This window comes from Artibeus jamaicensis, unplaced genomic scaffold, assembly GCF_021234435.1.
Source record: "Artibeus jamaicensis isolate MK-2021 breed Jamaican fruit bat unplaced genomic scaffold, CSHL_Jam_final scaffold_1964, whole genome shotgun sequence".
Taxonomy (NCBI): domain Eukaryota; kingdom Metazoa; phylum Chordata; class Mammalia; order Chiroptera; family Phyllostomidae; genus Artibeus; species Artibeus jamaicensis.
Window position 1 is genome coordinate 39,502,027 of NW_026522030.1, and position 17,181 is coordinate 39,519,207.

At 45.2% G+C, this 17,181-nt stretch overlaps 1 protein-coding gene across 4 annotated transcripts in view; it reads left to right on the forward strand.

Annotated features, from left to right (window-relative positions):
* The window catches only part of KANK1 (KN motif and ankyrin repeat domains 1), a 191,589-nt gene that overhangs the window by 160,805 nt on the left and 13,603 nt on the right, over positions 1–17,181 (forward strand). For all 4 annotated transcript variants that reach the window (XM_053656238.1, XM_053656240.1, XM_053656239.1 and 1 more), the window contains 2 exons: positions 3,295–5,970; positions 16,485–16,682. In XM_053656238.1, coding sequence (XP_053512213.1) covers positions 3,295–5,970; positions 16,485–16,682 — 2,874 coding nt within the window. The remainder of the gene's footprint in view (positions 1–3,294; positions 5,971–16,484; positions 16,683–17,181) is intronic.

Sequence of the window (17,181 nt, forward strand, 5' to 3'; positions counted from 1 at the left end):
TTTATCTTTAGAGGGGGAAGGGAAGGAGGGAGGGAGAGAAATATCAATGTATGGTTGCCTCTTGTGCGTCCCCTGCTGGTAACTGGCCTGCAACCCAGGCATATGCCCTGACTGAGAATCGAACTGCGATCCTTTGGTTTGCAGGCCCGCGCTCAATCCACTGAGCTTCACCAGCCAGGGCCAAAAACCTTTCATATTGAAAATTGAAAATGCCAAAATGGGGAAAGTAATTATGTTAAGAAACAGAAAAACCTAGGAGTCACAACGAAATACTAACAGTTGCCACTAGATGGTGAGATGAGTGACTTTTTTCTTGCTTAAATAGTCTCTACGTGACTTTCATTTTTTAAGAAATATATACTACTTTAGTAACTGAAAAGAGATGTTTAAAATTTCTTTTGAAAGAAACTGTTGCCAATAGCAAAAGCTGAGCTGAGATTCATATGAAAGGATAGCTGCCTGTCACTGGTGAAGCGCCAGATGCTGAGACGGGTCCCTGGGCGCTCTGGAACCGCTGGGTGCTGCTGGCGACTTGGAGAGCCTGCAGAGAACAGTGGGGCCGATTGTGCCGGCCGTGCTCAGGTGACTGAGGGCTGAGGCTGCTTAGTTTCCACACAAGAACACAAACTCTTTCATGAAGAAGTGACTGGGCCAGCAGACAGAGCCTCTCTGTGGACATGGTTAAATTGCTGGCTTGATTTTTACTTGCGGCGGCGCTGGAACGAAGCGCACACATTTTCAAAAGATCCCGGTTTCCTGTTTTCTTTAAGAAAGCAGGGAATGCCGAACAGCTGAGTGTGCTGGGGGTGGTGTCACCGAAGGCGGAGGGAGACTTCATTGGTGAGCACCCGGCCTATGGTATTTGCGCGTGGTGCGGCTCAGTTTATGCGAATGTTGATCCTCCTTGCCTTACGGGGTGAAGAGCCGGGGCTTCTGAACGGCAGAGCCCGGCGTGCGGTACTGCGGGGCGGGCCGGCCGGGAGCCTGGTAGGTGTGCGGAGAGCGCGCGCGGGGTGGGGGGGGGGGGGGCACGGGCGGAGCTGCGTGCGGGGCCTTGTCCCCGGGGCCGAAGACCCCGCTGGCCCGCAGGGTCCGGAGCTGCCTGGTTTAGAATCCCTGCTGGTGGTGTCGGTGAGGTCTGTCTGTCGGCTGTCTGACACCCGAGCCTGCAGTTTCTCTTTGTGGAATTCCAAAGAGCGCTAGAAACAAGTCTGGCCGCATATTTGGAGTGACTGTGTTGTCCATGTGGTGTTAAAAAAAAAGGGAAAGACGGGAAGAAGCGGTCTGCCTGCCTGAGCCCACATTTCCAGGCGCAGGCGCTCTTCCTCAGCTCGCCCTTACTTTGGCTAAAAAATGTTGGGTGCCGTGTGCCCCTCTTTCAAAGAGAAGTCTTTCCCCACATGTTGCAGAACTGCAATCTAGTGCCCGAATTCCAATAGCTGCAACAATCTAATAACGTTTTCAAGCAGGACATGAAAAACACACAAGCCTTTTAACTCTTCTGCTTGGCGATCTTTTGGTACTTTTCTTTCCAACATTTCAGAGGAATGAGGGCTAACGTAGGCAAAAAAAAAAATTCTAAGAGCTTTCACGTTATCAGGTATAAATGTGCAGCGGTGTTGGGTCTGGGAAGGGCTGGCTGACAACCCACATTGCTGAAACTACTTGGACCTTGACAGCCATCAGGTGGTGTTTTATACCCAAGGCCTGTGTTTTTACTCGTTACTTTTGGGTCCTTTCCATAGCTCTAAAAATGCAGAGCTCTCTTTGTGATTCTAGGAAAACACATTACTTTATCCTACTATTTAAACAAACAAAAATGGTCTTGCTTTTCAGTTTGAAATGCATAGCTTAGGTCAGCAGCAGTGTCTGTGCCCTGAAAGGTTCTTGTGTTTCCTTTTCTAAATGTTTGGTTTAGACAGAAGTAGCATTTACTAAGTACCACATGATCCAGTATTTGGATAGAGGTTTGCCCCTATTTCCATTCTCCTTTGCATCTGTCTGCATACAGTACAGCTACAAAACAAGGTATTCTTGGGATAGTGAATGTTTTATCCAAAAGAGATCATAGTGGAGAAAACTTTTTTTTCTCATTCACACAGGTTTGTTTTTTGTTTTGTTTTGTTTTTTTAATTTAAACCGGAAGACACAAAGTAGAGTTGAAATGTGTCCTCTGTTCTTGCATCCTTGCTTCTGGAGTTAATCACTCACTCAGCATCCTGTGCCCTGGTGTTCTCAGCAAGGGAAAAGTCGAAGCCAGCTGTGATCTTGTGGAGGGGATCAAGCACTGGGACCCCTTGGCCACTATTTAGAAAGGCTGCACAATTTTGCAGGAGGTGGCAGAACTCACGTCCCAGGCTTAGAATAATTGACTTGGCCAGTTATTCTAAGGTGTTTTGTTTTGCTTTGCTTTACTTTTTGTGCCCCAGAGTACACTTTATAAAATAGGGGTCTTAATGACTGCTATCAAGGGACTGTAGACAACGAAAGAAATTATCTACTTGAAATGCTTTTAAGCCCTGGCTGGTATGGCTCAGCTGGTTGGTTGGAGCGTCACCTGGTAACCGAAAGGTTGTGGGTTCAGTCCCTGGTCCAGTCACAGAAGAATTTTTGGTCTGGGCGGGTATGGGAGGCAACCAGTTGATGTTTCTGTCCACATCAGTGCCTCTCTCTCTTTCCCTTCCTCTCTCTCTCCAAAAACCAATGGAAAAACAAACTTGGGTGAGGATTTGAAAAAAAAGAAAGAAAATGTTTTTAAATCATTTAATGCATTCTTGAAAAAAAATACCAAGCTATTTAGCCCTGGTCAGTTGGTTGCAGCATTGTCCTGCACACCAAAAGGTTGCGGTTCAATTCCTGGTCAGGGCACATACCTAGGTTGTGGGTTCGATCCCTGGTCATGGCATGTACAAGAGGCAAGTGATCGATGTTTCTCACATCGATGGCCCCCCCTCCCACTCCAAATCAATAAATATATCCTTGTGTGAGGGCATAAAAATAATATATTTAGTAAGGACTTGCTTTGTGCTTGGCTTTTTAAAATCATTAACTCATTACATTCTTTCAACAACTTCATGAGTGAAATGCTTGTATTTTCATACTTTACTCTGGGGGAGACTTAAATTCCTCAAGGTTTATTAACTCATCCACCCAACTCTTAAGTTATAAACCCAGGATTAGAACATAGGTCTGTCAACTCAAATCATGCTGGCTGGCCACACTGCAACATACATATTTATTAGCTTTTGGTACTATAACATAACATTAAAGTATTATCTTCTCTCTCTCCCTCAGGAAAAGCAGATGATGTTCTAAACGGGGACCATGACAAGGAACAGAGAGATCCTTATTTTGTGGAAACTCCCTATGGTTATCAACTAGACTTAGATTTTCTCAAATACGTGGATGACATACAGAAAGGAAACACCATCAAGAAACTGAACATTCAGAAGAGGCGGAAGCCATCCGTGCCATGCCCAGAGAGCACTGCCACACCTGGCCAGCAAGGTCTGTGGACTTCCACTGAGTCTCTGTCATCTTCCAATAGCGATGACAACAAGCAGTGCCCGAGCTTTCTCCTAGCCAGAGGCCAAGTTACATCAACTCCAGTCCCAAGGCTACCTGCCCCTCTGGAGCTCTCGCCCACCTTTCTTACCATCCCAGAAAGCCGACAGCTACCACCACCCTCACCACAACTCCCAAAGCACAACCTTCATGTCACCAAGACACTGATGGAGACGCGGAGGAGATTGGAACAGGAGAGAATCACCATGCAGGCGACACCAGGTGACCTCCGAAGGCCCAGGCTGGCCAGTTTTGGAGGCCTGGGCTCCACGGGCTCTCTCTCCTCTTTTATGGCTTCTGGAAACCACAATCCTGCTATGTACCAGCTTCAGAATGGATACCAGGGCAATGGGGACTATAGTAGCTACGCCCCACCCGCCGCCACCACTTCTTCCATGGGGAGCTCTCTCCGCCACAGCCCCTTGAGCTCAGGGATCTCCACTCCAGTGACCAACGTGAGCCCTATGCACCTGCAGCACATCCGGGAGCAGATGGCCATTGCCCTGAAACGCCTGAAGGAGCTTGAGGAACAGGTACGAACCATCCCTGTGCTCCAGGTAAAGATCGCTGTCTTGCAAGAGGAGAAAAGGCAGTTGGCCTCACAGCTGAAGAACCAGAGAGCTGCATCTCAGAATGATGTCTGTGGTGTGAGGAAGCGGTCTTACAGTGCTGGGAACACGTCCCAGCTGGAAGAGCTCTCCAGGGTCCGGAGAGGTGACGGGGAGTTATACATTGAATATGAAGCAGAAGAGATAGAGAGCGTAGAGCAGAGCACACAGAGGATCAAAGAGTTCCGGCAGCTCACAGCAGACATGCAGGCCCTGGAGCAGAAAATCCAGGGCAGCAGCTCGGAGGCCTCCTTGGAGCTCAGGGAGAATGGGGAGTGTCGGCCTCAAGAGTGGCGGTCTGTGGCTGTGGGCACCAGTGAGAACATGCATGACATTGTCATGTACCACAGAGGCTCCAGGGCCTTCAAGGATGTTGCCGTAGGGACAGTCATTGAGACGAGGAGTTCTGGGGTCGGTGTGACAGAGGCCATGCTCGGGGTGACTACCGAAGCTGACAAAGAAATCGAGCTGCAACAGCAGACCATAGAAGCCTTAAAGGAAAAGATCTACCGCCTGGAAGTACAGCTTAAGGAGACCACCCACGACCGAGAGATGACTAAACTCAAGCAAGAGCTACAGGCAGCTGGATCCAGGAAAAAAGTTGACAAAGCCACAATGGCCCAGCCACTGGTTTTCAGCAAGATGGTGGAGGCAGTGGTGCAGACGAGAGACCAGATGGTTGGCGGTCATGTGGACGTAGTTGACTCGTGTGTTGGGACCTCTGTGCAAACAAGCAGCCTAGGCGTCTCTTGCCAGCCCAGTTGGGAGAATAAAGTCGTGGGGCCGGAGCTGCCCATGAATTGGTGGATTGTTAAAGAAAGGGTGGAAATGCGTGACCAGTGCGCTGGAAGGTCTGTGGAGATGTGTGATAAGAGTGTGGGTGTGGAAGTCAGCGTCTGTGAAACAGGCAGCAACACGGAAGAGTCTGTGAAAGACCTGACCCTCCTCAAGACCAACCTGAATCTCAAAGAAGTGCGATCCATTGGTTGCGGAGATTGTTCTGTGGATGTGATGGTCTGCTCCGCAAAGGAGTGCGTCTCCCGGAGCGTGAGCACCGACGCTGTCGGCCAGGTGGAAGCTGCTGTCATGGCAGTGCCTCAGACCACAAGCCAGCACACCAGCACGGTTTTGGAGCAGGCGAACCAGTCCACCAACACCGAGACGGCCACCCTTGTGGAATCCTGCACCAACACTTCCCTCAGCACTTTGGACAAGCAGACCAGCACCGAGACTGTGGAAATGCGGACGGTGGCTGTAGGAGAAGGCCGCGTCAAGGACATCAATTCTTCCACCAAGACACGGTCCGTCGCAGTTGGAACAGTGCTTTCTGGCACTTCTGGGTTTGACAGGCCTTCAGCTGTGAAGACCAAAGAGTCAGGTGTGGGACAGATAAATATTAATGACAACTACCTGGTTGGTCTCAAAATGAGGACCATAGCATGTGGACCTCCCCAGTTGGCTGTGGGGCTGACAGCCAGCAGGAGGAGCGTCGGTGTCGGGGATGAGCCCGTAGGAGAGTTCCCGGAGAGCCCCCAGCCGCAGGCTCCGTCTGCAATGATGACTGGTTTGGATCACTACATTGAGCGCGTCCAGAAGCTGCTGGCGGAACAGCAGACGCTGCTGGCCGAAAACTATAGTGAACTGGCAGAAGCTTTTGGGGAACCTCACTCACAGATTGGCTCTCTCAACTCGCAGCTCATCAGCACCCTATCTTCACTCAATTCTGTCATGAAGTCTGCAAGCACCGAAGAGCTGAGGAACCCTGACTTCCCCAAACTGGGTCTGGGTACTCTGGCAGGTAGGTAGCAACCTGAGGCACCTGGCGATGGGGAAGGGTGGGGACGGTGTATTTCTAGTACATAAGGGTTTTTTAAATGGTGGGACCGTTTTTTGGAATCATGGAAAAAGGTTTAGGATGGTAATTGGTAGAATGGAAACCAAGATTTAAACTCGTGATCAGGGGGGAAAAAAAAGTGATCTGATTTGCTGTTTCTCATCATCTGGTAGCTTGTCTGGCCTCGGCTGAGCACTAAGGCTGGAGGGAAAGCAAACTAATGTGGGCTCGCCAGGGGGCTGTTTCCTGGGGCTGTGGGTTCGACACAGTGTCTTCTAGTTATTTATTTGCTTGCTCATTTAATTTAGGCAGGCATGAAAATCCTTCACATTGGTAATCACAATACTAGTACATTATCCATAAAAAATACTGGTGTAAAATGTTTTCAGGTAACACTTTTATGAGGGAGGGCAGACTCCATTAATTCATTTATGAATTCACCAAATAACGATTGAATCCCTGCTCTGTTTCAAGCATAGGTACAGGCTCCTGTCCATACATTTTGGTTGGGGGCACAGGCAGTAAACAGTAGACTTGAACCGTGTCAGGTGGTGACATGTGCTGTGAAGAAAGAAACTCCAGTTACGGGAGCAGTGAGTGGTGGGAGTGGGGGTGGGGTGCGTGGAGATGCAGTGGTCCGGGCGGCCTCTCTGGTACGGGGCCCCTGCGCCAGAACTCAGAGAAAGGCAGCCTTTCTCACTGTTTATTCTGGCAGGTGCTCACATTTTGTCTTCCTCACCCTTGCCCTTATTCATTGGGATTCCAACCCCTGATTTTTTTTAATTGAAGTTAATAATTGAGAAATTCCCATGGGAGATTTTATGACATAGATCCTCTCCTTGCAAGTGTCACTGAAGGGACTTCCTTTGTTACCAGCTGTGTGTGTCTGTAAGAGTGTGCGGCGTCATCCTCGCACTGGGTTCACGCCTGGCTCCCCAGGTCTCACGAGCCAGCCTGACCTGGGAAACAAAGTCACACTTTCCTGCGTGTCATTGTAAAATGCACACGAGAAGGGCACCCGTCCTGGAGGTGGTCGGTGCGTCAGTCACCGGCCCGTGGGGCCCGCAGGGTAGCCTTCACTGTTGGTGGCGGTCATACCAGTAGCGTGCTGACTGTGTTCTCCTTTGTTGCCGTGCTGGGCTGTAATGTGCGGTTTGGGAGGCTGCTGCAGACACACTGTCCACTCTGACCAAAGGCTACGTGTAAAACGGTTGTGAACGCTTCAGACCATCTGAATAATGTGCAGCACATTTCATTGTAATGCGAGAATGTGCAGTGTTATAAGCTGAAATGTAAGTAAGCCATTAACCAAAATTTTAGTCTTTCTGTTTCCCTTTATAGCCCAAAGGGTAGAGGTTGAAATGGACCAAAAATGTCTTTTCTATCTTCCTAGGTTGCACTTTCAATACTGAATTAAAATTAGCTTGTAGTAACTGTGCCGTGGAACAGATAGTTTGCTGTAGAAGAAAAAAATCGACGTGACCAGGACAGCTGAAACGTGGGATTTTTGCCATTTAGAGTCAAAGGAGTCTAATAAATGTTCAGGGGAGTCATTTCAGAATAAAGAGGATTAAGTTGATATGTGGTCTTAAATAACTAATAATATGTCTGTTTGTACTTCTTTTTAAAAATCATGATGTCAGATGTCAAAGTCAAAATAAAACCCTTAAATACCTCCAGACACACAGATGGTCCAGTAGATCATCCTCTATAAAAGCGTTTTCCTGCCAGCCTTCCTCCCTCCCCAAACTGGGGTTTCCATTTCACATTCTTGCCAAAAATATTCAGCTGAAGCATTGCAGTAATCTGCCTGACACCCTGAACAGCCAGAGCAGGGAGAAAGTTTTGTCTGGCCGTGTTACAGTGGGTTTTGGTCTATTTCCAGTCACGCTGACATTCCACTCGTCTCTGTTGAGGTCTGACCCTGCAAATGAACACCTAATTAATCAGCTGAAATGCACAAGAGCTATAGCACTCGTGAGCGAAGGTATAAATATCTTTAACAGCACGTTCTTGGTCATAGTGGCAGCTCCCTCTCGGAGCACAAGCGCACCCTGAAAGTATTTTTGTAATTCACCTTGCATTTGTATTTTAAACATTTTGTTTTTAAAGTTCTAATGAGGAAGGAATTCAGTTAAGGTATTAAGTTTTTGTTGTCTAGTGTTTGTTATAGGAACTGAAAATGAAAGCAGCTTCATCTGTGGTCTAGAGAGATTCTCAGTACCTGCAAGCCATGAAGATTAAAGGTGTGTCAGAATGCATGGTGACTTACTGTGAACACCATACAATAGAGAATATTGCTCATGCACAGTATTTCATGCATTTCGGTACCAGAGGGCATCCAGGAGTATAGAAAGGTATTCATTTCAAACTTTTTTCTCCAAACAATGGGGAATTTGAGTTTGACATCTACCAAGAAGATCATATAAATGATCACATATGTCAGCCTTTAGTTGAAAGAAGTTAAGGTTGGGCTCCAAAGCCAGACGTTCTAGGTTCAAGTTTTTTCTCTGCCACGAGGACAGGTTTCCTTTGTTCCCTCACAGGGTCGAAATGAGATTTAGCGACTTAACCAGAGTGAAGCCTTTGGAACAGTCTGCGGCACAGAGTAGAAATGTTCGAGAAGTGCTGGCTGTGATTGCTGTTGCTATGTTTAGTACTTCCAGAAATGGGAATGTGGACACAGAACTAGTTGCCAAACAGAAAGTGTACAGATGGCCTTTTGTTTTCAATCAAAATTTTATCTTCATAATTCTGGCTGGCCGTCACCTCCTTCCCCTAATTATTATGCCTCCCCAACAAACAATTTTATCAAGATAAAAATGTATAGATAAAAATTGGAAAACACAGATTGACTAAAATAAATTTTCACTTTAGGCTCATTCAGAATTTGCACGAAAGCTCAAAACAAAGCCAAAACTAAGTATATTAGTGTCCACTTTAGAAAATTCTCTTAAATTTGCCAGTGGTTTAAGATTTAAGGGTGTCACTTTGAGGTATGCATTATTGTACCTAAGCTACTCTTCACTCTCTTAAAATCACTGTGCGTGCTCATAACAAATTAGCATCTGGAAGAGCATAAAATAAAGAGTGACAGCCTCTTCCCCACACCCTCATGCGGTAACCTCATGTGTGCTTGGTGTGTATAAGTATGTGTGCGAGCAGGGCTATATTTTAGAGACACTTTATTAAGCAAAAGTTGAACCGTATATGTTCTCGGCATTTTTCACATAAAGCATTTTTCTAAGAGTCAGAGACAGTGTTATGGTTTCAGTGCGCTGGACTCTGCCAGTGTCTAGGATGTGCTGTAAAGTACTTTTCAAATTCCTGGTAGTTGAAGTTTTGTTACACACCTATTTGGAATTACATTAAGAGGAAATAAGTTTCTGTTCTCACAGACAACCTTAGGGGAAAAAAATGTTTATATCTCCTGCAAATAATTGAATTGTTTTGGTTTGAGGAGTGGGTTTTTTTTTCCCCCTTTCCCTCCAGAAGAGGAAAGAAGAAGAAAATTCTAGACAAATGACTTGCCGTTATAAATGCTCTAAATATATATATGACTGTCTCTGAGGAAACACAAACAAAACTACCTAAAATGGCAGAACTTAACTGCCTGACACATGATTTATAGGAAATTCATCTGTCATACTCAGAGAAATGGCATTTTGAATCAGCTTCCGTGTTTGCACTGTTAGTTGTCTTGGGATTGGTAAAAAGTTTATGAGCTTGAAGTCATTCCCATAATTGTGAAAGCAATTTTGTAGATGGACATGTGAGCCAAAGCACAAGTGGGGAAATACATCATTACAAAAGACCGTTTCCCGTTAGCTTTCTCCTGGTTCAAGTGACTGCCATTGACTTGTCTTGATACATATTTTTTATCCCGATTTTCTTTTAGAAAATGCTTCCAGAGTGTCAGAGTAAGCCAAACAAAACACTTGTGGAGCCCTGCAGTGCCCACTGCCATGATGTAGTTAGGGCCGGGCCTGCTGCCCTGGAGGGCTGACTTCAGTCCTGGCTGCGCAGGACCTGGGGCATCACTCAGAGAGGGAGAATCTCGGCTACCATGTTCTCCTGTGTAACGAGGAAGGTGGATTCTGTTTTTCTTGGTTGGGGCCCTTTCCGAAGAATCTTTCTATAAAAGTAGCTCTTTACCAGGCTGCCCATCAGGTTCTGATGGGGAACTTTTCCAAAATTCGTGGGTTTCCTGCTGCCATCCGCCACCACCAACCACCCCGTAGGCGCATCCCAGATCCTATTCCAGGGAAATATTGTTGGAATAGACGGCCTTAGAGTGAGTCTTCTTAACCTGGGGTCCGTAGCTTCGTGAACACTTTTGTGTTTGGAATTTCTATGAAGAAAGCGTGTAATTTTCATCAGAGTCTCAAAGGGGATACCTGAGAAGGATCAAAATTTCAAATCTGTTTCAGGCTTTGAGAAACAGCACTTCCGCCCTGAGGAAAATCTTTTACCAAGTTTAAAATCTGGTCACTACCTCTGTGAGCCCTTTAGTTGACACTTACTTGAAAATCTCCTTTTTAAATGGAGGCTTTATCATGTTGGTGGGTATTAGTGAAATGCACGGGCATCCTGGGGAAAAGGTGCAGGTTTACTTTGACGCTTATGCTCTGAATGGATCCTAAATGTGCAGTTCATTTCTGGCTAAAGTGTAGAGACTGGTAGTTTTTGAGAACTGAAGTGGCTTTGAGTTCCTGGACGTCCATTCATAAATGACAAAGGGAATTGTTGAGTGTGGATGATGGCTATGGCTCTTTATTCTCCTTCTAAAATAAGTCGTTCATATCTCAGTAAAGCTGTTTCGAGTCTGCTTTGTGTACCCTTCTCTGTTCAAGTGCATTGACAGCTATGCAAAGTGTGGTACTACAGCAAAGATAGGAAATTGTACCTTGAACTTGGGAAGCCAAGACATAGAGCAGAAATAGGAATGACAACCTATTGTTGTATACGTTAGCCACCAAGTAATGTGCAAATGGAAAGTGCTCCAAGGACTTCAGCTGGAATCCATCCCTCTGAGGTCAAGGGAAAAGATGAGCTTAGGGAGCAGAGGAGGACTTTAGCCGCATCTAAAGAACACGGCGCATCTGTGCAACCCAGGTTCAGTTAATGCAGCGTGTCAGTGTGGGGTTTTGGGTTGTCTAGGGATGGTGTGTAATTAAGTGTGGGTGGGGTTATGGTGAGGAAGAATTTTATTCTTAATCTACTCTAGCATTTTATTTTCTAACTACCCACTTTTAGATACATTCATAGCAGCTGTTTGGCATTTTCCCAGGAAAAATATTAAAATGGCCCCAGGAAATTATTAAATTGCAGCTCTGAACATCTCACCGTTTACATGTTGGTGACCACACGTACTGGCATCCAGGCAGTGCCGGAGAGGTGGTCCTGGACATAGAAAGGGTTGTCCTTTCTCCATCCAAGCCATGAACAGGGCCAAAAACGGTGAATTCATGCTCCAAGTCTTCATAGAAGAACCAGTTGTAGTATTGCAGATCTCTGAAAAGTGAACTCTTTTTGGGAACATACCTAAATCATTGAATGGCCTCCATAATGATTCAGAAATTCCAGTCTTTCTTCTTCTTGACGAGTAAGCTGGATGTTCTTTAAACATCTCATCATACCGTGTAGCTCAGAATTAGCTCGCTGACATGGGTAACTTGTCGACCACACTGCTCCTAATTGAGTTTTCAGTCAGCATTTAACACTATAAATAAAAATATGAGTTAGTGTGCTGGAAGAGTCAGAATGTGTGAACATAGCAACTTTTAAAATCTATTTTAATACCGTTTAAAAATCAACTTTTAACAAATTTAGAAACACATCACTTTAAACCGACAACTAATATCCATTCTAGGTGAGTAAATGTCTCAGGAGACTGGGGAAGGTGATTTCTTTAAAACTCCTCTAGTTCTATTTTTAATTGAATTACATTCTTATCAAGTCATTTGCTTTTAATATTTTTAAGGATATTAAAAGTGTTTTCAAGTTACTTATTTTTCATTAGCTTTACCTTAGTTATTATAATTATCCAAACATTAATTAATTACTAAATATAGTTGAGAATTAGAATGATGGCTTCGAAGTTTTTCCTGTTTTCCAGACCACTGAGATCTCTGTTGCTGTCTTTCAGTCATCGCTAATCTGGTCAAGTCACAAAATGAGGCCCCTGTGTTACCAGCATTTACGGCAACACTGAGTTCCCTCCTGACCAGACTGCCCAGTTGCCCGCTCCCTCCCTGTTCACTAACTCCAGTGGCGTCTGCGAAGACCAGTGCCACCTGGTGGGAGTTTTGAGCACCTAGGCCAGAGTGCCAGGATCCTGAAGGTGGTTTATGTTACTCCTGTTGTTTTCCTGTTTTTGAGTAGTAGTCACCGTTTGTCATGGGCCTGGTAACTAAATCACCAGTAATTTCTAAAAATTTACCTGTTCCAAGTTGATGGATTGAAACTAGCAGTCACATTTTATTTTTATACAGGTTAATTTAATTCAGTGGTTCTGTCCTGGGAGCTCATTAGAATCATTTGGGGAGCTGTTTAAAAAAAATAACAACTAATATTTGGTCCCGCTTGTATATGGTTCGTCACACCTGTATTTTTAAAAGCTCCACCTCCAACTCAGGTGATTTTGAAGGGTGGCCGAGGTTGGTGCCATCTGAAAAGCATTTTCTGGCAATAAAGGTGAAAATGCCCTCTGGTTTCAGTGAATGAGAGGTGTTTAACATTCAGTGTTGTTCTTTGCCTTGCTGGTTGCCCTAAACTGAATCCCCATCACTTTCAGTGGAATTACAGAGGCACTTATTAAAGGCTTCCTTTTCCCTGCCATTGTTCTGAGCACCGAAGAGGACCCTAGATAAGAGCTTGGCGTGACGGGACTCAAGGAGCTTACGTTCTCCAGGAGGCTCACGTGAAACGGAGGGTAGGATGTAATATCTTGGTCAGGACAATGGGGGGGGGAAGAGATCTCAGTGGAATCACGTCATAGGAAAAACTATAGAGGAATGAGAATTGGTGCCAAGGCTTGATTAGGGTGTGGGTAGACTTCAAGTGGCAAAGGTAGCTGAGATTCTAGGCCTGTAGAACAATCTAGTAAAGAAGGCCACCAAAGTGGGAGTAATTATATTACGAGACCACTCTTAATGACTGGATGGTAGTAGTTGAGGAGGAAAAAATCCCACAGGCAAGAAGAATCTGTCCACATTCATCAAGAAGGACCCTGAAATGCCTGCTTGAGGGGCTGGGCCTTGATTGGAGCTTCGCAAAGTCCTAGTTTACAAAAGTGAGCCGTGGTGAAGAGAAGTGGCTGCTTCTGGGTGGGGAGCTGTCTGGAAAGGTTGCAGGGGGAACGTGGGTTTATTGGGTTGTTAGAAAGGTTCTGCACCTTAGTTAGGGAGGTGTTTACACAAGTATTTACCCAAACTCAGCAACTCTACACTTAAAATCTTTTCATTTTAGTGTATATAAAGTCTGCCTGGAGGCCAAATGCTGTTTGTTTGGCATTTGGGAACCTTTGAGAGATTTTAGGAACATCAGCATATGCTCCAAGACAGGCCATTTGTATGGAAAAGCCCCTAGCTAGAATCTACTTGTAGCCACTTGTAGGCTTGGGTGGGCCTACAAGTTGGGTGGGACAGGGTCTCAGGAATCACCAGAACGAGTTAACAGTGTGAGCCAGGTTAATAGAGACTCAGATATGGTGCTTCCTGCCCGCTCTGTACTGGGAGGGCTCAGCAAAGGAACAATGGCCCCTGCCAGCACTTCTGTCCGGGAGAAAGCTGTCCTTCTGACCCTCCCCGCCCCCAAATCAGACCGTTCAGTTTCTCCCTGGATGTCCCTGGTGCCTTTCCAGCTGCTGCTCCAGCACTGAATGAACACAGGGATTTCTTATACTATTACCTACTTTTGTGTTGGCTTAATGTTTCAATAATAATAAAAAACTACTAATGTATTTTAAAAAATTATTGTTTTTGAATGTGAAAATGCTTAGTGAAGGGTATCTCTATAAAGTGTTCTGGCACTGGGGATTAACTACTGAGACTTTTTTGAGGTTGCTGTAGTACTTTCAAAGTAATGATGATGCTCTGAGGAATGAAGATAAATGCCATTTAGTTTAGTTGGCTTAACATAAGTCATAGGCATGTTAGACATCTTATATTTGCCATGGGGGGGGGGCAGGCACTTCAGGTCATGGGGCATTAAATGCTACTTGGAGAACTGCAGTCAGTATTGTGTGTGTGCATGTGTGTGTTGTGGAGGGAGGTGGATGTGTGAAGGAATCATCTCGGGAGCCCCCTGTGTCTCCAGAAACAGAGGTGCCAGTGCGGTGCTATTAATTAGTAGACAAAGTGTTGTTCGCAGAGTTGCAGAGTGTGAGTCTGCTGCCACCCCAGCCTCTGGCAAGTCACAGAACCTCCCTGGCCTTCAGAGTTCTTAGCTTGGAAAAACAAGAATTAAAATTTCGTTGAATCCTAACCCCTCACATGAACCCTTTCCTTTCCTGCACCCCCTTTATTAATTACAGTGTCACTGTTTTAAACTAGCAGTTTCCAAAGTGGAACAACAACATTGAAGTCTCTTGTGAATGGGTCAGTGGGAGAGGGCAGAAATGCCAAGGTCTATGGAATGATTTTTCTGGCAGCAAGTTCCTGGGCATCTGCATTTTAACAACTATCCCGGATGAGTCTATGAGCAGTGTAGTTTGAACAGAACGGTTTTATAGGCTATCACGGTTCTTTTTCCTCTGATTGCCTTGGGATGCAGTCAGTACTTAAATTTCTTCAAAGGACTTAAGGGGTTTCAAACTTTAAAGAATGTTGGGATTTAATTCTCATATGACATTGTGGGTAGATTTCAGTATTGTATTTGTATTAGTAATTTAGAAAATGATAGAGACACAAATAAGAAAAAAATGACAAAACCTGGAATTCTTCAGCCTTACGAAATCATGTTAAACAGTTTTGTTTTGCACATCCTTCCAGACTTTTTTGAATATGTGTACATAGAAACATAATTATTTACCAAAATATGTTTGTTTTCTTTATACTCTTTTATGGCCTACTTTAAAAACTCACCAACACATTATGCTCGTCTTTCCGTGTTGATGAGTGTGTCCGCCCACGTCACAACTGGAGCAGCTGCGTGCAGTCCTGTGCGCACACGGACCAGCGGTGGTGTCACCGGCATCTCACCGGCGCTCTGCGTACCCGCCTCTTTTTATTGTTTCACCAGGGAAATAGCAGATACTTCTTCTAGATGTTTTGTACGTCTGCAGCATAACGTTTCTAGAAATCAAATTGCTAAGCCAAAGAATTTTTCATTCGTTTTATAAAAGTGATTTTGAGCACAGCGAATCAATATTTACTATAGGAAAAAATGGCAAATACAGGGAAAAGTGAAAATCCCCATAGTTTTCAGATTACTTTCCATTTTTGTGTGTAAATATATTAATGTGTTTTAATAGGATTATACCATACAGAGAATTTTAGTACCTGCTTTCATCGTTGAACCATATATTGTAAACAACTTTCCACGTCAGCCTTATTGAAAATTCTGTGGCATACCTACATGCTTTTATTGTATAATGTTTCATCCAGTTTTTCTGCTTCAAATATTAAGTACCTAACATGCAAAAACAATCCAGTAGGTGTGGTAAGAGAAGCAAAGTTGATTAGAACTGTTCAGTGCCCTTAAAATATTTACAGACTAGATGGGGCTCTAACGCAGCCAAACAGATCATCAGTGCCTCGTTTTATAGGTCCTGCAAGTGGGTAGGAAAGATGCGCTGGGGGATTTCAGAGAAAGGCAAGTTATTTTTGGTGAGGGAGGCGAGGGAAGGCTCAGAAGAGGAAGTGACAGGAGGGTTTGAGCACGCGGAGTGGGGGAAGAAGGAGCATGCCAGGTGGGAGAAGAGCGTATGGGAAGTAGTTCCATCTCCTGGGATGCAGGCCCATCCCTAAAGCACCACAGGCGTAGAAGGAAATAAATTCAGAGAGGTGAGTTGGCGCCAGGTTGCAGTGATTTAGAGTGTCTGGCTAAGCAGTGTGGACTATTCCTGAGTGGTGGGGGGCTTTTTTGGTTTCATTTCAGTTGGGGTGAGGGTGGGATTTGGGCTGAGCGGGAGTGTCCCTTTGCAGCAGTGTGTGGGGAGGGAGGAGGGGCACCGTCAGGATGTGATGCTGGCCGCCCAGAATAAGGCTAGGTGTAGCAGCCAGAGCAGAGAGAATGACAAGCTTTGGCAGACCCACATATGGTGATAAAGGAAAAGAGTAAGAGTCGAGAAGGCCTTGGGGGGGCGGTTTGCGTTTTGGTGGCTTGGATAGTACTTCCATTTGTACAGAAAGAAATCGTGGGGTAAAGCACTTGAGAAAATGATGAGCTGCAAGAATTTTTTTTTTAATTGTTTAGCCCATTTTTTGTTGTTGTTCCAGAATCACATAGTTCTACACCCTTCTCCTCCTTGACAGGAAATAATTTGGAATACGCCTGTAAGTGCGGAGGCCTGCAGTCAGGAGGACCATCAAATGCTCCGACTTCCCGACAAGGACGAGAGCTGGGGTTCACAGAAGGGGAGCCCGTCGGCAGCCAGGACAGCTTCCCCGCTCAGGAGAGCACGCTGTCTGCGGTGAACCTGACAGACGACCAGATAGCCGCCGGCCTCTACGGTAACTGCTCACTCACTGTCCCTCCCAGCGTCCGGATTCCAGGGCCAGCACTGCCCACATTCCATGTGACGTCAGTGTCCCTGTACGCTGACCCGGGGGTGTGGTATGTGGTTTTTAGGAAGGTAGACCTAGGGTAGTTTTAAGATTACTAAAGCAAAAACTGTGCAATACCCTTAAGAAAACTTACCTGATTTTATGAATTATGAAATAATTTTAAACAGCGTTTCATTCTTTGATAATCTAGAAGGCATGCATCATTCCCAGGTTATTTTTACTGAAATATAATAATAATCTTTATTTTAATGCCTAAATGGCTTTTGAAAATCAAATGAGACACATCACTTTATAACAGTAAAACTGACACAGACTCTAGTTGTCACTACTTTTGCTGTGTCTAAAAGTGCTAATGGTTTGTATTTTCCATTCAAAATGTTATTGATGGAGCTTTGAATTATTTTCTTTGCATGCACACAAGTTTCCAGTGATTTTGTACGGCTTC